Source organism: Eleutherodactylus coqui, chromosome 1 (assembly GCF_035609145.1).
Source record: "Eleutherodactylus coqui strain aEleCoq1 chromosome 1, aEleCoq1.hap1, whole genome shotgun sequence".
NCBI lineage: Eukaryota > Metazoa > Chordata > Amphibia > Anura > Eleutherodactylidae > Eleutherodactylus > Eleutherodactylus coqui.
Genome location: NC_089837.1, coordinates 458,016,692 through 458,041,094, shown reverse-complemented (window position 1 = coordinate 458,041,094; position 24,403 = coordinate 458,016,692). Strand labels below are relative to the sequence as shown.

General features: G+C 45.8%; 1 protein-coding gene across 1 annotated transcript in view; it reads right to left on the bottom strand.

The window, feature by feature from the left end:
• The window catches only part of LOC136583093 (sterol O-acyltransferase 2-like), a 78,718-nt gene that overhangs the window by 41,675 nt on the left and 12,640 nt on the right, over nt 1-24,403 (bottom strand). Inside the window, exon 3 of the mRNA XM_066584222.1 lies at nt 13,661-13,713. Coding sequence (XP_066440319.1) covers nt 13,661-13,713 — 53 coding nt within the window. The remainder of the gene's footprint in view (nt 1-13,660; nt 13,714-24,403) is intronic.

The window sequence follows — 24,403 nt, the reverse complement described above, 5'->3', positions numbered from 1 at the left end:
GGGGGAAGCGCCGGTGACCTCCGCAGGCAGGGGATACGTGAGTAGTGCGGGCAGCAGCCCATGCATCCCACACAATGCACTCTCCCCCTCAGCCCCAGTCCCCATGGAGGGTGAGAACAGCAGCCCATACACATGGCCACAGACCCCGAACCCCACACTACAGGCTCTGCATCGAAAAAAGGGGTGCGAACCCCCTCTGCAGAAGATGGAGAGGAGGCTTGGAAAAGCCGCATAATGGCCATACCCACAAGATCAGAATTGGACAGCCTCTTCCAAAGACTTGAAACATCCAATAAACATGTCATGGAGCAGATACATGCAGATATGCAGCACCTGGGCCATAGAATCTTACAGGTCGAGGAGACGCAGGAAAACACGGCGGCCATTTTAGAAACACACAGGCAGGCAATACAGGCAGAAGCTGACCAAATTACAGGCATTATCATGCATATTGATGACCTGGAAAACAGGAATCACAGGAATAATTTGCGAATACGCGGCCTGCCAGAAGAAATAGAAGGGCAACATCTAGAAACATGGGCGCAATCATTTTTCCAGCAGTTGATAGACTATCCACCTGAGCGCCATATCGAGAATCGACCATATCCACAGGGCCTTAGGTCCTAAGCCAACTGACCCCTATAGACCGAGGGATATTATATGTAGGATCCACTTTTTCAAAATAAAAGACACAATTCTTCGTAAAGCTAGAGAAAAAGGGGACTTGAAATACAAGGGCAAACTAATCATGCTCTTGCAGGATGTAGCCCGACATACCCTGCGGTTAAGGGGGGCTTTGAGACCGATCCTAACAACCCAGAAAAACCAGGGAGTCCCATATAGATAGGGATTCCCCTTCTCACTCACTGCCAGGAAGAACGGGAAGATGGCCACATTCCGCACTTTAGGGGACTTACCGAACTTTTTAGGCACACTAAATCTGCCAATGATATCACTACCAGACTGGTCGGAAACGCCGACAGTGGTAGCACCTACTGCCCAGGAACAGTGGCAAACCATACCATCAAGATCTCGACGCGAGAGACGGATGAAACCACTTGACTTTGGAACTTCTGACCCTACTGAAACAACCCCCACCACGCGGACCATAAGGAATGATTGTTCCCTAGTTAACTAACTTTTTCTACATGCCATAGCTCAGCGATTACAGTAGCAAAGTTTTTTCTGTGCCACCTTTCACTTTGTGGATCAGAGGAGGAGGGGACACGGCGGGGCTCGTGGTGGGGCAGCGGGGAAGGCAGACTTGAGATGGTGCGGGGTCTGCCTCCCCTTCTGGCTAGCTGCATGCTTGATTGAGCGCCACTGAGCGCCCCCCACTTCTAGTTTGTGGATTAAGAAATTGTTCAGTTTCCCTTTATGCTATTGTTGATGTTAATGCTAATGTTGGTGCCTCATGAGTCAGCATACAAGGCCTGTTACAGAGGCCTATTGCATATTAAAAAATTCCCAGTCCTGGGGGGGACGCGGGAGGACACAGCTTATACCAGCTGTTCCTTCACGCCTCCCACTGCAGGTGACCAAATGGACTCTGTGCAAATACTGGCAATTATTAGGCCAGTAGCTCACCTACTCAATATGCGCAGCAGCTTAATGCTGCACAGGGTGCACTCGGCGGACCCCTTCTCTCTCTCACATCCTCACCTACTACTATCTCTTTCCTCAACTTTCTCTCCTCATCTTACCACCAAACACCCATCTAGGCCCCACACTCCCCCAGACCGACCCACTAGAAGGCCTGTCAAGACCAAAACCAGATGGCGGACTTAAACCTTTGTTCTTTTAACATGAGGGGGCTGAACAAAAAGGCCAAGAGAGGACAAATTCTTGATCACCTACACAAGAAAAGAATTATGATAGCCCTCCTACAGGAAACTCATTTTCAAGATACGAAAATTCCCAAATGCAAACACTGTCACTACACCACTTGGTTTCATAGTCCTCATCCAAATAAAAAAGCGGGTGGAACCTCAATTGCCATCCACAAATGCCTACCCCACAAATTCATATCTTCTGAAGTAGACAAAAATGGGAGATTTGTATTTTTAAAGATATTGGTGAATAATGATGCTTTAACTGTGGCAAATGCTTATTTCCCCAACCAAGGTCAGAAACAGTTTGGCATCCAGATGTTGGGGACACTGGCGAAGTTCGCAGACGGATCCAATATCATTCTTGGAGGCGATTTTAACCTCAGCATAGACCCAGCACGTGATTCATCAGGGGGTAAGTTGGGGGTTTCCCCCTCAGACACATGCAAACTCAGATCAGAATTAGCAAACCTCAGACTAGTAGATCTATGGAGAACATTACACCCAGGGGAGAAAGATTATAGTTATTACTCATGTGCACACAACAGTTATCATAGATTGGATTATCTTTACATAACACACGGGTTATTAAATAGATCCCCCTCCTCAACAATGGGTACGTTCATATGGTCGGACCATGCTCCAGTCTGGGGTTCCCTGAGGACTGGTGGAAGAGACAGTACGTCTTTCAACTGGTGTCTGAACGATAACTTGTTGGAAGATGTAGCCTGTAAGCAGGAGATACAACAGACCATAGACGATTTTAGAACTGATCATGAAACAGACCCCACCTCAGCTCCCATTAAATGGGAGGCCCTTAAGTGCATCTTACGAGGAATATTTATCACACATAGGGCTAGACTCAAAAAAACCAAAACAGCCAAGCTAGAAGAATTATTGGTGTGCCTAGATAAATTAAAGACAGCCAACAAGTCATCCCCGGCAAATAACATCGCTACAGAAATATCTTCCAAGTGGACGGAAATATTCCGCATATTAGATCTGGCGTCACTTTGTCAGCGAGATAAATTAAAAGGGAGGTTTTATGAATTCGGAGATAAGTGCGGCAAGGGACTAGTGAGATCCCTGAATCCTAGAACACAGCAGTCGTATATATTTGCAATCAACAAACCAGGAGAGGGATTGGTGCACCATAATACTGGCATCCTGGAAAGCTTCCAAACGTTCTACCGGGACATATACAATCTAGAGGAAGGACGGGGAGAACAAGGACAGGAATTAAGAACTGAGAGAAATACATACATCGCAACACACACCCCTAACCAGATCCAGGACCCCGACAAACAGGCCCTCGAAGGCGATCTCACACTACAGGAACTGAAGGAGGCAGTAATGTCACTAAAGATAGGAAAGAGTCCGGGTCCGGACGGCTTCACGCCCCACTTCAAAATATTTATTGACCAATTGGCCTCTATAATGTTAGAAGCCTTTAACGCCATCTCCAGGGCATGTCCCTTTCCGAAACAAGCCCTGCAGGCGGTGATCACGGTCCTGCCCAAACCCGAGAAGGATCCTGCCCAGTGCGGAAGTTATAGGCCGACTTCGTTACTAAATGTTGACACATAATTATTCTCTAAGATGCTCGCGGGTTGCCTCGAGCCCCACATCCCCAACCTAATACACGGGGATCAAGTGGGATTTGTACCCGGGAGGGAAGCTGGAGAAAAACACAATAAGAACGCTGTCACTCCTATCTTGGGCTCAGTGCTCAGGAGAACCATTATGTCTTTTAACGGTTGACGCTGAGAAAGCGTTTGACAGGGTGGGGTGGGGGTTTCTGGAGGCGAGCCTCGAGCAAATGAGGTTGGGCTCGAGGTTTCGGGGATGCTTAATGGCATTGTACACTAATCCCTGCGCCCGAATTAGGGTTAGTGGCAGGTTATCACAACAACTGCAGATCAAAAACGGCACCCGCCAGGGTTGCCCCCTGTCCCCCTTTTTGTATATCATTGTCATGGAGACATTGGCATACGCCCTCCGGGCAAACGAGAGCTTTAGAGGAGTCCGGCCGAACAATGACGAGCGAAAAATAGCCTTATATGCCGATGACTTGTTAATCTACATAACCAACCCCAGAATTGCCCTCCCTAACATCTTAAAAGAATTCCACCAATTTGGCCGACTTTCAAACTTTAAAGTGAACTTGAGTAAGTCCGAGATCCTCAATGTAAACATCCCGGAAGAGGAAATAGAGGCCATGAGGCCTGCTTTCCCATTTACATGGAATAAGAACAGCATTAAATATCTAGGAATAACAATCACACCTGACACAGCTGATCTTTTTCAAAAAAATTATAAGCCGCTCCTAACCAAACTAGAAAAAGACATGGATAAATGGCGCGCGGTACCCCTCTCCTGGTTTGGCAAAATTAGTAAGGTCAAAATGAACATTCTCCCCAGAATATTATATACCCTTCAAACTGTTCCGATACGATTACCGGGAGCCTTCTTAATCCAGATCAGGAGAACGATGATGCGGTTCATATGGGGTGGCAGACAACCTAGACGTAACTGGAGGTCACTCACTGGCCCACGGGAGCGTGGCTGGATGGGAATTCCAAATATAGCACTATACTACAAGGCCACCTTATCTCGATGCATTCTAGATCTAACACATAGGAGCCCTCAAAAACGTTGAGTGACGATGGAGCAGGACACAATACCATACAAAGGCCAAGGCCTGCTATGGCTACCAGGGCATACGGGTCTGAGAAACCTGAGATTGTTGCCTTTTATTGAAAGCATCCTGGTGGCCTGGATAGGTCCAGCGGCAAAGGCAAAACTAATAGCGAGACCGGGCCCCATAATGCCCCTGGTAGGCAACATGGATATCCCATTATTCCTCAAAGGCTCATCTCTCACAAATATAATGAATGCCACACACCCAACAGAGGTCCCGAGGGTTTAGGACATGCTGGGGACAGGAAGTCTCAAGCCCTTGAGGGAGGTGACTGGGGAACGGGAGCCCCCGGCTGGAGCATGGTACCAGTACCTCCAATTAAGCCACTACATAAGATCCCTAGGAAAGTCTGAAGAAATAAACACCCCTTTGACACCATTCGAGAATCAATTCATTTATAATCAGACGAAAAACAAAAACAAAAAAAAAAAATCAAAAAATTTTTGGTAGATGAGGAAACACGGGACAAAGGAAAGAATTTGCAGAGGGCTTGGAAGCAAGAGCTAGGAGTCACACTCACAGAAGAGTCATGGAGGAAAGCCTACATTTTGACATTTAAAATAAACATCTCGAGTAAACTACAAGAGTTAAATTATAAAATCCTCACGAGATGGTACAGGACTCCTGAGAGGCTAGCCAGATTTTGCCCCCAACACCCGGATGTCTGCTGGAGATGCTTGTTCGAAAATGGTACTCTTACTCACATATGGTGGTCATGTGTGTTGATAGGCCCTCTTTGGCGGAAGGTGTGTGCCCTCTATACATGGGTCAGTGGCAACCAGATGCACTTAACCCCCGAACTCGCGTTATTGTCCATGTTTCCCGGATCGCTGGCCCAGACCAAGAGTTCATTATTGAGATTTTTTATACTAGCAGTGCAACAGGTGATTCCTAGGAAATGGAAGTCCACAGACCCACCTTCCCGGTTAATGTGGCTAGAAGCACTAGACAACATTAGGCACTTAGAGAAGTTATATGCCAGAGACGAACTGAAACATAACAAATATTTATCAGTTTGGTTCGTCTGGAATCAGCTTCGAGACTCACAGGAGGTGACCACATGGGTAGTGAATGGAACTACCCCCCCCCCCCCCCCCGATCATGTCCACATCTGGTTGCCGCGGGCCCCCATGATTAAGGGAGCCACCACTTAACCAACAGAAGCCAAACAGGTCGGACCCATTTCCTCTCCCCCTCCCTCCCCTCCCCTCAATCCCCCCCACCTCTCCCTCTCACCCCCTTCTTAACTTTCTTTCTCTCTTATCCCCCCCTCCTTTTTTTTAAGCCCCTCTTAAACCATATGTTATCAAGCTGGTTTTTACTATTGGTGGCTAGAGTGAAACTGTAGGATATACAGCCATGTTTTTCATTTGTTCTTTCCTTTATTAGTTTGAATGATATTAACATGCATCTAATAGCAACAGCAATAGACCCGGTAGCCTAGGAGAGGCTCACCAAAGAAATGCGGACACTCGAGGAGATTTAAAGACTAGAGCTCAACAACGGTTTCTTTGTAAGAACTTTGATTTATTTTGGTAAAAAAGTTATTGTTTACAATGTAAAATGAATAAAAATATTTTGAACCATTATATGTTTGGAGAAAGCCACACTTTATCCCCTGGGACAAACAGTGGGGAGGACCGACGTCTGCGATCAGCAAATCTCTTCGTGGAAGCAATTGACTTCTCCAGATTAACCTTGGTCTCCTGCCAAATCTTTGCAACACTCTCTGCTGAAAAATCTGCTGCTGGAACCTCAGAAGTCGTGGAGACTGGCAGGGGAACTCTGGGTTGATGCCCATATACTATGAAAAAGGGAGAAGTGTTCGTGGAGTCGCTGACATGCTGGTTATAATAATCATCATCATCATCTTTATTTATATAGCGTCAACATATTCCGTAGCGCTTACAATACAGGGGAAATAACACAAGACAACGGTTACATGAAGTAATCAATTGATGGAAACAGTAGGGGTGAGGGTCCTGCTCCAACGAGCTTACACACCACAAATAATGGGGTGATACAGAAGGTAAAGAGGCTAGAAATGTGCACAGTATGGCGAGGTGGAGAGTGAGGGATGCTATACACACAGGCGATGGTCAGGCCGTATAGTGGTGGAATCAGGATGACTGCAGGTGCCAGTTGATTACGGCTAGCAGAGTTTGCAGTCTGTGGGACAGGGAGCATGTTATCAGGCGGAGTAACAAGGGGTTTGGTTTAGGGAATATGGTATGCCTCTCTGAAGAGGTGCGTTTTTAGAACATGCCTGAAGTTTAGTGTGTCAGTAATTGCCAGAATATTTTTTGGTAGTGCGTTCCAGAGGACAGGTGCTGCTCTGGAGAAGTCTTGGAGGCAGGAATGAGAGGTTCGAATTAAAGAGACACTCAGTCTGATTTCATTAGCAGAGCGGAGGGCGCGAGCTGGGTGGGGAATTAAGGAAAGCAATGTAGGGCAAGGGCGGTGCTGTGGAGACTTTCTTCACAGCCGTTCAGCACACCTAGAGCCCCAACGGATGAATCGCGTTTGAGGCGCGAGCCAGGGTTGCCGTGGTCTGTATCGGATGGCTTGGGTTATGGGGGGCGCTGCTTCATCCAATGCATGTTTGAGAGTGGTGTTGTAATGTGCGGCAGCCAGGCTGGGGCAGGAGAGGAGAGAGATTGGGGGCAGAGAAGACTGTAGAGACTCAGCAAAATTTTTGTTGTGAACAGCCTGAAGGTTCCTGTAGGTACGGGAGGTAGGAGGGTCTGGAGAAATGTTAGGGAGCTTGACAGAGAAAGAGAGGCGGTTATGATCTGAAAGCGGGAGAGGGGAGTTAGTGAAGTTGGAGGCAGAGCAGAGACGGAAGAAGACCAGATCCAGAGTACTGCCATCCCTGTGAGTAGGAGAGGCTGAGAGTTGTGAGAGACCAAGGGAGGAGGTGAGCGAAAGAAGCTGAGAGGCAGATGGGGAGATGAGGGTCGTTAGTGGGGATGTTAAAGTCTCTTAGGATGAGGGTTGGGATTTCGCAGGAGAGGAAGTGGGGGAGCCAGGCGGCAAAGTGGTCCAGAAACACATGAGGAGCACCTGGGGGGGAAGATAACTGCTACTCGCATAGACAGCGGACGGAAAAGCCGTAGGGCATGTATCTCGAATGATGTGAAAGTGAGGGAGGGTACTGGGGGGATGACCTGGAAGGTGCATTGTGGGGAGAGGAGCGCACCTACTCCTCCCCCTTGCCTGTCTTCTGGTATTGGGATATAGGAGAACTGCAGGCCATTGTAAGACAATGCAGCAAGTGAGGCCGTGTCAGATTGCTGTATCCATGTTTCTATTAGAGCTAACAGGTTTAGTGATTTAGCAGTGAAAAAGTCATAGATGGTGAGGAGTTTGTTGCATGCTGACTGGCAATTCCAGAGCGCACATTGAAAGGAAACCGGAGAGAATATGCACGGACTAGTGGTTGAACTAAAAGGGTGTCTCAGTGGGGCAGGTGGGGAGTAAAAGTTAGGGGCACTAGAGGGTGAGCCAGGATTGGGAGAAATGTCCCCTGCTGCTAGTAGCAGCAGTATAGTGAGGGTGAGCAGGTGGTTAGGGGATTTATGAAGGCGATAGTTATGTTTCACTGCGGCTTCAGAAGAATTAAGATGTTTTAGGTCAGTGAAGAGTGCATGCGAACTGTATATGAGTGAAGAAAGGAGAGAGGAGCTGATATAGATACAATGCCCCAGAGGTGGGCGCTGGATGTATATTTGATAGAAAACACTAAAGATAAGAAAAGAGACTACAGTAGTGGTGATGGTCTGGGAGTACAGTGTTTTAGGACAATTTATGCGGCATACCTGTCTCTTGCCCTGTTGAACTGCCATGTTAAACTGCATAGAAGTCACACTTGATCACGGGCACGCATGCGTACACTGCCATATGATTATGAGAAAACTCTGCCCAGGACAGAAGACTGACCCAATCATCCTGGTGAACATTGGTAAAATGGCATAGATATCCAGTCAGGATCTGGTTGGTACGCTCCACCTGCCCGTTAGACTGTGGGTGATAAGCTGAAGAGAAGTCTAAGGATATATCCATCAATTTACAAAGAGATCTCTAAAATTTAGATGTAAATTGCACCCCTCTATCTGACACAATATGCTTAGGAAAGCCATGGAGGCGGAAAATGTGATCAATGAATCTCTCGGTAAGTTGACTGGTGGATGGCAAACTAGGCGGAGGCACAAGATGGGCCATTTTAGAAAATCGGTCCACTACTACCCATATAACAGTATAGCCACGGGATGGAGGTAAATCTATAATAAAGTCTATAGCAATATGCTGCCATGGAGCCTCAGGTATGGGTAATGGACACAAGAGCCCTGCAGGTCTCAGTTTCTGTGGTTTATACTGGGCGCAGGAGGTACAGGAGGACACAAAATCGCGGATGTCCTTCATCATGGATGGCCACCAGTACCAACAGTGGATTAACTCGCTAGTCTTGCATTGCCCAGAATGACCAGCTAATTTGGAACAGTGACCCCAGGATAGGACACCTCTCCTCTTGGCCTCAGGCACGAATGTCTTACCTGGCAGGATATCCTTAACCCGAACAGGAGCTACGGTCACCAATCTGGCTGGTTCAATGATGAATCCCCTATAGAGTAATTCCACTCTGCTGTGGAAAATGACTTTGAGTAAAAAAACGCATGTCACCTTCTTGCCAGATGCCCCTTTTTGCAGTAGGACTGCCCCTGCACCCAAGGAAGAAGCATCGACCTCCAGAAAGAACTGCTTTGTGCCATCTGGTTGGTGCAGCATGGAGGCAGACGAGAAGACTACCTTTAGAGCTTGAAAAGAAGACTTTGCCTCTGGGGACCACTGCTTGGCATCAGCTCCTTACGTGTGAGAGGAGAGATGGGAGAAGTCAGGGAGGAGAAGTGTGGGATAAACTGTCGGTAGTAGTTTGCAAAGCCCAGGAATTGCTGGATTGCCTGAAGGCTGGAGGGACAAGGCCAATTCAGTACTGCAGAGACTTTTTGAGACAGTTGACTGGCAGATGGCAAACCGGGCAGAGGCACAAAATGGGTCATTTTAGAAAATCGGTCCACTACTACCCATATAACAGTACAGCCACTGGACGGAGGTAAGTCTGTAATAAAGTCCATGGTAATATGCTGCCATGGCGCCTCAGGTATAGGTAATGGACACAAGAGCCCTGCAGGTCTCAGTTTCTGTGGTTTATACTGAGCGCAGGAGGTACAGAAGGACACAAAATCGCAGATATCCTTCATCATGGACTGCCACCAGTACTGACAGCGAATTAACTAGCTAGTCTTGCGTTGCCCAGAATGACCAGCTAATTTGGAACATTGACCCCAGGATAGAACACCTCTCCTCTTGGCCTCAGGCATGAATGTCTTCCCTGGTGGGATATCCTTAACCCAAACAGGAGCTACGGTCACCAATCTGGCAGGTTCAATGATGAATTGTGGTTCTTCTTCAGTGTCGTTGCAGTCAAATGCTCTGGATATGGCGTCAGCCTCAATATTTTGGTCGGCAGGCTGAAAATACAATATAAAATCAAACCGTGCAAAAAACAAGGCCCACCGAGCTTGACGGGGGTTGAGCCATTGTGCAATCTGAATACAGGTCAGATATTTATGGTGGGTGTAAATTATGATGGTTTGAAAGGCTCCCTCCAGCAGATACCGCCAACATTCCAGAGCCATCCTGATAGCCAGTAACTCGCAGTCCCCTATAGAGTAATTCCCCTCAGCCATGGAAAATGACTTTGGAAAAAAAAACGCATGTCACCTTCTTGCCAGATGCCCATTTTTGCAGTAGGACTGCCCCTGCACCCGAGGAAGAAACATCGACCTACAGAAAGAACTACTTTGTACCATCTGGTCGGTGCAGCACAGAGGCAGACGAGAAGACTACCTTTAGAGCTTGAAAAGCAGACTCTGCCTATGGGACGACTGATTGGCATCAGCTCCCTTACGTGTGAGAGCAAAGATGGGAGAAGTCAGGGAGCAGAAGTGTGGGATAAACTGTCGATAGTAGTTTGCAAAGCCCAGGAATCGCTGGATTGCCCGAAGGCCGAAGGGACAAGGCCAATTCAGTACTGCAGAGACTTTTTCAGGATCCATCTCCAAACCCTATTTGGAGACAATATATCCCAAAAAGGGAAGCGACTCGCATTCAAAAACGCATTTCTCCAATTTAGCAAACAAACGATTCTCCCTTAATTGCTGGAGCACCGTGCGAACCTGCCTCCGATGCAAGGGTATATCTGGAGAAAAAAAATTAATATATCGTCCAAATACACAATGACACTTTGCTGAAGGAGATCTCTGAAAATGTCATTAACAAATTCCTGAAAGATGTCTGGAGCGTTAACCAGACCAAGGGGCATCACCAAGTATTTGTAGTGTCTGTCTCAGGTATTGAAAGCTGTCTTCCACTTATCTAACTCGTGGATGCCGGTCAAGTTATAAGCACCATGCAGATCAAGCTTGGTGAAAATCTGAGCGCCGCGCAGGCAATCAAATAACTCAGGAATCCAGGGTAAAGGGTATTTATTCTTAATCATGATTGCGTTCAGACCACAATAGTCAATACAGGGCCGTAGCAATCCGTCCTTTTTGACAAGGAAAAAACCTGCTCCGGCAGGATATGAGGACTTTTGGATAAACCCTCTGGCCAGGTTCTCCGTAACATATTCAGCTGTGGCCTGGGTCTCGGGCAGGGAAAGAGGATATGCTCTACCTCCAGGAGGCAGGAAACCAGGAACAAGGTCAATTGGGCAATCGTCAATCAGACATTCAGCCTCTTTCTTGTCAAAGAGGTGCGCAAAACCATGATAAGGTTTAAGTAGACCCTGGAGGTTAGACAGGAAAGTAACCCGGTGGAAAGGATGCACAGGACGCAAGCACTTGGTATAGCAGGTGGTGCCCCAACTTAATACCTCACCAGTACTCCAGTGCAAGGTGAGGTTGTGTAATCAAAGCCACGGCAAACCTAGAAGTAGAGAGCTGGTTGCCCCAGGCATCACCAGCAGGAGAGCGCCAATCCTCAACTCCAGTGTCTCTGTGACAAACTGGATTGTCTCAGAGAGTTTACTGCTATTACCAGTAATAACCATGAGTGGTTTCTCGGGACGCCAGATGGGAATTCAATAGCGGTCCACCAAGGCCTGTTGGAGGAAGTTGCTGGCAGAGCCAGAATCCAGGAAAGCTGCCACTGACACCTACGCACTGGAAAGAACCATGGTTACAGGCAAGTTCAGCCTGGGAGAGGAGCAATCCTCACCTAGAGTAGTCTCTCCAACTGACCCTAGGTGGAGGAGTTTCCTGGTTTTAGAGGACAAGTGTGAACAAGGTGATCAGGAGATCCGCAATACATGTAAAGCATCCTAGAACGTCTGTGTGCACGCTCCTGCTCGGATACTCTAAGTCGATCCACCTGCATTGGCTCAGGATTGCTAAACTAGGGAGTGGTCGGCGGTGAGAAGAGTGGTCTCTGGAAGTGAGGGGCCAGACAGATTGATCTTCTCTCTTGCATAACTTCCCTGGATCTCTCTTGGAACCGTAGGTCAATCCTCGAAGCCAGAGAACTCAGGGCATCCAACAAGGTAGGAACCTCGCGACCCGCCAACTTGTCTTTAATGTGACCTGCTAGTACCTCCCAGAATGCCGCCACCAGAGCTTCATTGTTCCACCCCAGCTCTGAGGCCAAAGTTCGAAACTGAATAGCGTATTGGCCTACTGAGAGGTTATTTTGACGGAGACGCAACAGGGCGGACACAACTGAAGATGAACTACCAGGCTCGTCAAACACCTTTTGAAAGGACTCAATGAACAAACCGAGGTTATTAACTAGTGGATCATTGTGTTACCAGAGGGGATTGATCCACGCCAAGGACTGACCTGTAAGAAACACTATGAATGTGATTTTGGTGCGATCTAAAGGAAAAAAGTGTGTCAAAACCTCAAAATGCAAGGTACATTGATTAACAAAAGTGAGACATTGTCTGGGATCCCCATCATAGCGAGGCGGTGCCACCAGGTGGGGTCTGCGGTACCACTATGGCAGGGAGAATAACAGAAAGACGGGTACTCACATTGTGAAGATACGCCAAGATTTGCTCTTGCCTCTCATGTTCCTCTCATGTTGATGCATCATCTTCTAGAATAATTCAAGAAAACCTCTGTAGTTGGTTGCAGTGTACTGTAAGGACTGTGGATGTGGAACCACTGTGTCAACCTACCGGGTAGGTGAAAATCCGATACAGCACGGCTGACAGCCAACCCCAGCGTTGGAGGTAAGATACCAGATGAACAGCCCTGTATATGGATGGAAACTAGGGAAGGTATCTTGCCCTGAACGGATAACCAGGAGAAGGAGATCCTTGCCTCCAAGCAGAGCACTCATCCCGATAAGGACAACCCCACGGTCTTCCTCTAGGCGCTGACTTACCCTGGCAGGCCAGATCACCTTTAGGACAAAGATAGAACAACACAGGGCAGTACAAAAACAAAGAAGGAACAAGCAAACAAGGATAAACAGAGAAGCTGACAACGGGAATAACAGACCACACAGTACACGAACGAAAAACACAAGCTGAACGCAAGGTAACTGTCGAAGCAGTGGCTGGACGTGAAGGGAACAAAACTCTCAACGACACTGCAGCAAGGTCTGAAAGGCCCAGAGCAGCTATATAGGATGGTGATTAGAAAAGGAGCATCAGCTGAACAGGAGACTAGAAGCTATTAATCCTAGGAGTGCTGGAAGAGAGTGAATATAAGCTCAGGGAACAGAGAGAATGGGACGACGCCCATATTTGCCAGACACAGAAGCAGAAGATTGTGTCTGAAAAGTGCACCTAACATTTTCACATCTGGGTCAAAGTCTCCATTATGAGTATTTGGGTTGATATGAGTATGATGCAAGGTTGATATGCTTTGACAGATAAAAGTTACAGTGCACATAGTGTCATTTTTCCATCTAGACAATGGACCCTATTATAAGTCAGCGGGTTCTATCGGGCTCCGCTGGTGTTCGTCACGCAGAACACAGTGCATAAATGTGAATATCTCCACTATGTCATTACACAATGCAAGAATATGTTTATTCAGTATAGAAAATACAACAGCCAACCTACCTCGATGTATCTCTTCCATTCTATTAGACTGTTTATGTCATCAGACACACCGCCTGTGGTAACAATACGAGAATGGTCAGTGATTGACTGCAGAATCCCGGAATGTCATTAAAGTTATTAAAAGTTTATTCCCAGAATTTATATTCATCACCTATTTAAATGATAGGTGATAAATGTTTTATCATGGGAGGTCCCACCACTGGGACCTCCATTGATCATTAAAAAGCTCCCTTATCCCCCTTTCCTCCCTACTACACCCCCCACAGTCAGGAGGAGCTTGCATGGACCAGCCTGGCATGTGTGACTCATGTAGGAGCAAACTAAGAGGCTGGGAAAGGGGAAAAAAGGAATTTTTCTCTTGTAAGGCCGGATTCACAAGGGCGAGCAGGATATTTGACTTGCCAACGTGTGTATTCACGCCGATGAGAGGTGTTTTCCAATTCTGTGCAATTGCGATCCTCAGGCATGTGTGTCCTGTACGTCAGAGAATCACAAGTGTTTCCCATTAATTTCAATGGGAAGCATCATATCACACAGCATGCATATCACGCGGCATGCGAGTGCCCTGCAATGTATTTTACTCTGCCATTGAAGACAATGGGCGATGCATTCTTAACGAATGCTACTTGAAGCAGTATCGTCCTCTCGGCTATTCATAGCCAAGATGGGAAACGCTGTTATAGCTACCGGCCACCCGGCCCGAGCCTAAGTAGGCAACTAAGCACTTCAGCCCAGCGCTGTTTATGTATCTCTCATTGAAGTAAATGAGAGCTATGGAAAAAATTCGGAATTGAAAGTAGCAGAACCATGCAATTTCACATCAAAATCCGCAGTTAGCAGTACATATTTTGGTGTGGAATTCGGGGGCGGCTAAATGCTGTTGTGGAATATTCCATCCTCTGTGAAAGTTCCCAAAGGGGCACGGAATTGCCCACCGGACAAACCACAGATGCGGATTTTGTTGCCTTTTTAACTGCAGAATGCGTTCTGCGGAATTGCATTTTATTCTGCAAGACGTCCCTAATTCCACAGCAGAAAGCTTTCCAGCTTGCGGTTTTAAAGTAAAGACACGTGGACTTTAACAGATGTGAAATTCAAGCCCCATAGGGATAACATTGTGACGCAGAAATGTTCGCACATCCTAATTTTGGCCTATGTGAAAGGTCCCTCAGGCCGGGTTCACACAGGCGTAAGCACATTTTGCCCGCTTCATGTGTATTTCTGTGAGGACAGGCACCGCATGTTTATGTACACAAAAAATACTGACAAAATTGCATGGATTTTGTGTGTATATGCACAGAGAATGTGAAGGTTTTCTGCGTATGTTGTGCGCATGTACGCAAACCCATTGGTTTGTGGTATGCACATGCACAAAAGATAAGTCATGTTGCATATTTTTTCAAGTGATCGCACATCATATGAAAAAATACACTCAAGTGAATGAGCCCATTGAAATCATAGAATCGTGAAATGGTAGATTTGGAAGGGACCTCCAAAGTCATCGAATCCAATTCTCTGCTCAGAGCAGGAATACTAAATCATCTCAGACATGTCTGTCAAGTGGAGATGAGCGAGCATGCTCGGTAAGGTCAGTGGGGCGAGCACGCTTGGCGGCGGGGGTTAGCGGAGGGCGGTAGAGAGATCTCTCTCACTCTCCCCCGCTGCCCCCCCCCCCCCGAGCACGCTCGGAGGAGAAGGCAGTTACTCGAGATGAGCGAGGCTCGTGCAAATAACTGACCTTACCGAGCGTGCTCGCTCATCTCTACTGTCCAGCCTTTTTTGAACACTTTCATTGAAGGAGAACTCACCACCTCCCATGGTAACCCGTTCCACTCATTGATCACCCTCACTGTCTAATATCTAATCTGTGTCTCCTCCCTTTCAGTTTCATCCCATTGCTTCTAGTCTTTCCTTGTACAAATGAGAATAGGGCTGATCCCTCTGCACTGTGACAGCCCTTCAGATATTTGTAGACAGCTATTAAGTCTCCTCTCAGCCTTCTTTTTTGCAAGCAATATATTCCCAGATCCTTTAACCGTTCCTCATAGGACATGATTTGCAGACTGCTCACCATCTTGGTAACTCTTCTCTAAACTTGTCCAGCTTGTCTATGTCTTTTTTAAAGTGTGGTATCCAGAACTGGACACGTTATTCCAGATGAGGTCTGACTAAGGAAGAGTAGAGGGGGATAATTACCTCACGTGATCTAGACTCTATGGTTCTTTTAATACATCCCAGAATTGTGTTTGCCTTTTTGGCTGCTGCATCACATTGTTTACTCATGTTCAGTCTATAATCTATTGGTATACCCAAGTCGTTTTCACATGTGCTGCTGCTTAGCCTAATTCCTCCCATTCTGTTCTATTTTTCCCAGATTTGCCCAGATGTAGGACTTTACATTTTCTTAGTCACCGCCCACTATTCAAGCTTTTCTAGATCTTTTTGAATACTCTCTCTCTCTCTTCCCTATTGTTAGCTATCTCTCCCAGCATTGTGTCGTTGGCAAATTTAATCAGTTTCCTGTCAATTCCCTCCTCCAGATCATTTATGAAAATGTTGAACAACACTGGGCCTAGGACAGAGCCTTGTGGTACCCCAATTGATACATTCTTCCACTTGGATGTCCAGGCAAATCGATGGGTTCTATTCACTGCATATTATGCGTGAAAAATCTTTGCACAAATACGCTTATGTAAACGAGCTCTAAGGCTGCCTTCACAGGGCGCCAAAGTTGCGTGACGTTTATGCATTGCGAGATGCATAAATCTCATGTAAATAATAATAATAATCTTTATTTGTATAGCGCCAACTTATTCCGCAGCGCTTACAAGCACAGGAGAACACTGACAAATACAACAGATTACATGTGGTATACAATCAGTTTGAAACAAAGGGGTCGGGGTGACACAGGAGGTACAAGGGGGGTAGATGAGGCACGGGGGAACACAAGCAGTACGGAAATTACATGTGGCAATCAGTTATTAGGAAGCAAACAGGTTGGGGCAGTAAGGAGATACAGGGGTAGGGGTCATAGGCAGGGTGGAGGGTGTGGAGAGCGATAGGGAGGGACAAGGGGACTACTTCAGGGGATTTGGTATGCCTTCCTGAAGAGGTACATTTTTAGGGGATTGTCCGAATGTTTTGGGGTAGAGCGTTTCAGAGGATTGGTGCTGCTCTGGTGAAGTCCTGGAGGCAAGCATGTGAGGTTCGTATTAGAGGGGTATTTAGTCTGAGTGTATTAGCGGAACAGAGTACGTGGGCTGGGTGGTGTACGGACAGGAGGGAAGCGATGTATGGGGGCACAGCGCCGTGGAAAGCTTTGTGGGTGAGAAGTTTAAATTTTGTTCTGCAGTGAATGGGCAGCCAATGTAGCGACTGGCATAGACTATGAACCCCACTCTTCTTTCCTGCATGGAAATGCGATGCAATGCTATGCAGGAAACAAATCGCGGCATATTCTATCATGCTGCATGATCTCGCATAGCAGATGGACGTTATTTTCAATGGGGCTAATGGCAGCATCACACCATGTGCAAAGCGCATGCAATGCGATGCGAGGTCTCCTATCAAAAACAATGGGAGAACCTCCGCTATCCTCCGCCGTGGCTCTCAGCTGCACCAGAGTTTCCTTTCATCTCCGAAGTGATGCGAGGGTGTTTTCACACAAAAATACCTTGCATCTCTAGTGAATTCACATGGTGGAGATGCAATATGGGGCTGCTTTTTTTCCAAACTCCTGTACTATGGCGCAGAATTTGAAAAGCGCTAGATGGGTAAAAAAAAGCCATTTTATATGCAACTACACTCCGTACTGGCGAGCGTCGTTACGCACATGGCCGTCTGAAACCACCCTTCCAATGTGAAAAGCCTGCATCATAGCCTTAACGTCCTCAAACGTGGAGCAATGATTCGTTGGAACGCGCGAACGAGTCATAGTTTGTTCAGTTCATTGTTAGTCTGTCAAAAGAGTCTGGAAATGTCTGTAAATGGTTTCCGACCGACTGGACGATCGCCTGCCGAACGCTGATTTTTATACCTGCATAGAATAAATGAAGAAGAGAAGCAAATGAGTCAGCCTTCATTGTTTGGTTATTGGCCGTGTTTACGTTGAACGATCATGATTCATTTTTGCACGATTCATCGAGGATTTGAATGATAATCGTTCCGTGTTAAAGGGCCCTTAGAGACTAAACATAATTATCCATTAATCAGAACGAGAATGTGCTTTTCTGATTCCAGGCTTAATTTGGAATAAAAGTTTCGAATCAATTAAAATTCACCTAAAACCGCAGAGGGCAAGGGCACAGAACGCGTCCCTTTTGGTGACATCAAAGGTTAATCCAAGTTATTCATTTATTTAAATAGGCTGCCCATGTTAAAAAATAACAATGCAGCCTGTACAATCACCCTGTACTTTATAGGCGGCAGTCGGTGGTGAAGCTCAGCGGTGAAACGACTGCCGCCAATGGAAATTTTCCAACTGACACATGCACGAAGCAATAGTCATCCAGTCTTAAAGGGACAGTAACATAAGCTCAAGTGCACAATGCTCATCTTGTGCGGTGACATCTGGTGACATCGCTCTGAAAAGGAAACTGAAACACTATGTATGTAATACAGGGGGCGTTAAGGGTACCCTATCACCAAGTATGAGCACTAGAAAGTAAGTTATGCTGCTCATACAGCAGGTTCCCTGGAGTCCGGGGAGGTATTTCTTAGGCCAGGCTCACGCGTCCGTAAGCGTAAAATGCTGCAAGGGTCACACAGCGTTTTACAGCTGGGAAGCTGGCTGTGACTTGTCATACTGCCGCGTATGGCGTTGAAATTGTACTCCGCATGACAGCGTATGGGCGACGTATACATATGCGCCCATAGAGAACAATAGACTTTCACTTATGTATACGCACAGCAAAATAGAACATGTGAGTGGAACTGCGGAACGCAATGTAACTGATTGCTGATAGCAGGGTTGTGTATATATCATTACCCATATGCAATGTATTGCGTATGGACAGCGCTGCATATGTTACCCATAGAAAAGAATAAGGCTCTCGCTGCATGATACGCAATTAAATAGAGCGCGCTGCAATCTTTTTCACGCACATTTCTAGACGCAGTGTTTACATGAAACGTGAACGTTTCAATGAAAGTCTATTCAATCATATCAGGTGGTTGTGCATCACATGCATAATATGTGGTGAAATCACGGTCGTGTGAATGAGCCCTTATACTTACCCAGCACCCGGCTGCACAGTCCGCTCTGACTTTTGGGGGTGACAGCAATGGATCGAGGTGCTGGGTAAGTATAAGGAATACTTCCCCGGACTCCAGGGGACCTGCCGTATGAGCACTGTAACTTAGTTTCTAGGGCTCACACCTGGTGATAGGTTCCCTTCGAACTCACAACCCCCTAATCAACACAGGGGCATCAGTCCCAAATAAACACAGCAGTCTGCATTTTGCTACTGTACGTCTTTAAATCCAAGGGAGGCTACTTTCACACACATGCACAATTCAATATGGGAAAAAATTGAGGCATCAGGCAGACTTTAACAAAAGAACACATACAAATGGGGAGCCTAATTGAACATGACAGCACACTGCTAAACTGTCTGGTAACCTAACCCCAGATACCTTTCTACCCAACTCCTGGCTCCGTCTACCCACTGTTAGTACCAAGGTCTCCCCATCTGCCCCTAGCTAGCCACTCCCGATCAACATTTTGAACTACCCAGGCCCATCCAAATGAAGACCTGCCATATTACCTGTCTCCTCCAACAGATAAGCCACCCTCCCATTGAAGTGACCCTCTAGTTTCGGGATAAAATTCTGTCCTGGGACCAGAGGGGGGTGGGGATATATATTACCTGCTGTTGTTATTCTCTGCAGGGCCTTCAATTTTGCAATTCTGAGTCCTGTTTTTGGTCATCCAAGATAGATGACTTGATCTTCAGACTACCTAATCCCCACAGTGCATTGGTTATGTTAGGAGTATCCACGCATTATAGCTGTTTTCTCATTGGCCAGAACTAGCTATGTGATGAGCCCTGGCCACTCAGAGAGCAGTATACAGTGTGTTTTAGACTAAAAATTGCTGCAGCGATCTTGGGCGACTGAAAACAGGACCCAAAACTGCCGGATTGGAGTGGCAGCAGAGTAGAACAACCACAGGTAATATACAGGTTGTGCTTTGAGACCTGTAGTACCGTACTATGGGTTTACAGGAGCACACTTCCACAGGTGTGGTATGATTGAGCTGGCTGGGTGTGGTGTTCTCCAGCCAGCCAATCATCACCGTGTGTTCATCTGTTGCATACAAATATCAGCCCTCTGGCTAGAGGGAGCTGGTGTTCCTCATTCCCCCTTATGTTTGCATTCATGCTTGTTACTCTGTGGGTGTGAGCTGTGATGTGTTCTGTGTGTCTGCGCTGGGTGCCAGACATGTGGTGGGAACAGTCCTGTTCAGTTGTTTATGCATTCCAAGCTATGTTAGTGTGAACTGTGTCCTGTGCCGCTTGGATCATTTACCATCTCTGGACCAGTTAGGTCCTTAGGTTCCAGTGCGGGGCCGTCACTATCTGGACGATCGCCCTATATGCAGACAGGTTTCCTGGTCTTAGTTGTCTCGTTAGAGCAGGGACCTGCAAAAGAATTAGAACCCTTGAAGCTGGCTTGCGGGTTTAAGTATCTTGGCCAAAATACGAATGAATACCTTGTACAGCCTATAGTTATTCCATCTTGCTATGTGTGCAGGTATGTTTGGTAAGTGTTTTGAGCATTTGTCAGTCATTGGTTTATGTCTGTCTGCATGGATGGAGTCCATTTTGCAGTTTTTGAAGTTCATGCAGTTGCAGTTTTTGCGTGTCCTTCCTGTCCCAGGACAAAATTTTATTTTGAAACTGCATGGTTGCTTTCAGCCTGTGTCGTGGCCCACAAACCACCACCACTGAGATTGTATCTTGTTGTGATAGTATTTCTTATAGAGTACAATCAACAACTGTACAATGAAATAAGGGGAGTGCGTTAAACACTTTAATTGTCCTATTTTCCTCTTGGATCTGATAGACCAAAAAACCTGCAAGTGCCCGCTTATGAAATGGAATATATTTGGATTGGCACCGTAATATGGTTTGAGAAACCATAGTGTATGTTGAACACAAACTTGTTTTCTTTCCATTTCTGTTTGATATACTTGACATATCTACAGATATTTTTGTAAAGAAGATTGCTAGGCCTGAAGATGAAGAAGGATCTGTGATTGATCTTCCCCTCACATAAGTGTGTGGCCATACAGCTTGCTAAATATGGACTTTGTCTTAGTAATGTATTAGTAAATGGAACTTTTATTATCTGTTTTACTTTAATTGATCTTCTATACAGTTAGACCTTGACTAAGCTTAGGAGTACTTATAGATTACCAATTAATGACCTCAGACAGCGCGTGACCAAGGAACCAAAAGACCGACGTCACTGCACGTGCTAAGAGGCGTAATAAGTTATGCATATGTTAAATCGGGTGACTTTGGGTCACCTGACTTCAATGTATTTGTCTTAAAGGACTATATATTCTCTGGCTGTTTTGACAAGTAAACAGAATCATTTGCGATTTACACAGGTGCTGTGTGGTGTGTCAATGATTCTCCGAGCTGCTTGTATTAACCCTTAATATGGAACAGCAAGAATATACATATAGAGCTACATTTTGCTAACAAAACTTGGTGGCCCATACAGGGACAAGGCAGAATAACTTTTTTTTTATCCACCGGATACTTAAACCGTGGTCCTGCATTTGGACTGACCAATCAATTGGATCCACAGGTAAGAACCTTATTCTTACACTTATATCTGTCCCTCCCTATGCAATGATGGTAGGCTGATGGCAGAAAAGGACACTACTGTCGGGTTTATGCCTCGTCTAACGAACCAGATAGAGGTATATTCCTGATGTTATTTGTGTAAATGTAAGTTTTGTGATTGTTTGAAGTGAATATGATTGTCAAATTGTGGAATGGTATTACTGTTGTGTTTGCAATGTGATACTGACACAAAGAGGAAATAAGGTGTTGTTTAAATGACTTGTCCCCTAACTAGTAAATGTAAGATCTGACTGCTAGCTGTAGTGATTGGTGATAGCAGAGTAATTGAGTGAATTACTATGTGTCTTGCATTACCTTGTCTTTGAGAGGAAACCATAAGTCCCATCTTTCAGTCGTTTGAAAGATTAGCTTTGCGTGTAAATGGGCTTTAAGTCTTTCCCGATTATGATGGATAAACAGGGTGAAATAGACCTGTGGCATGTCATGTGTTGTGGGGAAAGACTTTTGTAGGTTTTCTGATTACAGCAAGGTATTTGTGTTGTGAGTTGCAGGATAAACCTGAAGGGAAGCGTTGGATGGGGAGGGGTAATACCCAAAAAGGATAACTAGACAAGTAGTGGAAGAGATAGAGGGCAAACAAGTAAGGAAAACAGAGAATATTGAAGGAGCTGATATGGGTGCATAAAGCTGTTTGAATGTTGAGAGGTGAAATGGTGAATAGTAGAAGAGTTTCATATGAAGTGAAGTGTGATGGCTGTAAGGAGTATGCAAGTGGAAATCCACCATGTATTGTGTTGTGTTCTGAGGATCTCCATTGGATGATTGATATGTGATGAAACATATCAAACTGATCCAGACTCAAAAGAAGGGTTGCATAGTTTTGCTTTCAGGTGACTGGGTTGTCCTAAAAGAATATGTCAGAAAATGTTAGGAACTGAGATTTGATGGTCCACACTAGATCCAGTTGACAACTGCGACTTCAGTCAAATCGGAAGGAAAAGACTACTGGTTACACGCCAGCCGCTGCAAGAGAGTCCTCGTTACAGAACCAGAAAAAGACTCTTGTCACTATTGCTATGTGCTGCCACACACAAACATGTCAATAATGTGTTGAAGATGATTGGGGCAATATGTTTGTTAAAAATCATGAAGCACTTGTTGTAGTACTTCATTATGCAGGAAACCTGAAAAATTGTTAGAATATGAATTCATGCTCCTACAGTGCCTGTCTTGACCCGAACCTGTGCTCCAGACGGTCTCTCTCCTCAGTGAGCTATCCAGCTGGCTGGACCAGCTCCTCTGCTGATCTTAGCATTGTCCTTGCTCCTGTTAAGTCCACTTCCAGTCTACCTGTGTTGGCCCAGGCCCTGCTACTAACTGGGACTTCTTATAAAAGCCTGGCCCTGCCTCAGATCCAGTGCGTGATTGTTCTGCTCCACAGCATTGACTGATCAAGCTCCACTTCTGCCTGTTCCTCTGCTATTGCGACTAGACCTCTTGATACCGACTCCTGGCTTTTCATCTGACTACGCTACCTGCCTCATCTACTATACTGCAAACCAAACTTCCCATTGCTGACCCCTGGGTTTCCATTTGACTACGTTACTCGCCTCATCCATTTGTACTGCAAACTAAGACTTCTCGTTGCTGATTCCTGGCTCTTCCCTGACTACTCTGCAGACCTGCGGCTGCTACATCTGAGGCTCCACCCTAGTGCCTGAACCGATACAGTATCCACCTCTATGCCCTTTGTGTCTATGCACTTCACTGTAGAGGAGATCAGATCATACAACATACAAATGGTGCCTTATTAGGCATACAGGCCATGTACCCTTGCTAGGCTTACACATTCCATCCTTGTGTTACCACATGATGGCCAGTCATAAGTGGTAAGTCTTGAACATACACTCTTCAAGAAAGCTGCGGATAATTGGCCTCAGACAGTGTCTATGGGCATGGCTAATGGTTTATTTGCCCATAGTACTTATCCCTCATACTACAGATGAGGGATAAGATAGTGGAAGCTACAGATTAGATAATCAGATTTTCACAGTATTGGGACTGGTTTATCAAACTAATACAATCCAAGCTTAATAGTATATAGTCAGCAACCAAAACACAATAGTGCTAGATTACCTTACAGCTGCCCAAGAGTGGCATATGCAGTATGTTTTGTAGTTTGTCGCACATAGGTATTCTCATGCATCAAAAACCTAACTCCAATTTTAGGACAAAAAGGTAGTACAAATACTCAGGCAAGATACGGACTAGAGATGGTTTGATCGGCTCTTTGGTTCCTGGTTCAGTGCTCTTAGATATACTTTGTGGTATAGTTGTATAATCCTTTGCTACTGCATTCAGATTATACCTAATCTAGTGATTTTATGTAATAATTGGTTCATGGATTCATACACACAGGATCGCAATTTATGTTATTAAGGAATATCTGCCCCGGATACAACTAGATGGTTGCGTCATATTTCTTCATGCTATATATATATAACCATATCCAGAACACATGAGTCTCCTACCCTCAGACCCATGATTAGAATAGAGGCCTTGGGGATGAGCCAGGGCAACCCTATATGGGTCTAACTGAGTGGATCATGGATAATTCTTCAGAATATCCATCTTCCTAGAGTTAGGTAAGGCAACATGTTCCTTAGTGTTTAGCTCAAGTTTCGGGGATGAGAATGGAGATAATGCTAACCGTGGGATAAAGTGACATGAGGAAATAGTCACAAAAGGGGGGATTTGTGAGAGTAAGCATAGTGTATATTAAACACAAACTTGTTTGCCTTCCATTTCTGTCTGATTTACTTGACATATATTCAGATATTTTTTGTAAAGAAGATTGCTAGGCCTGAAGATGAGGATCTGTGATTGACCTTTCCCTCATATAAATGTGTGCCCAGACAGCTTGCTA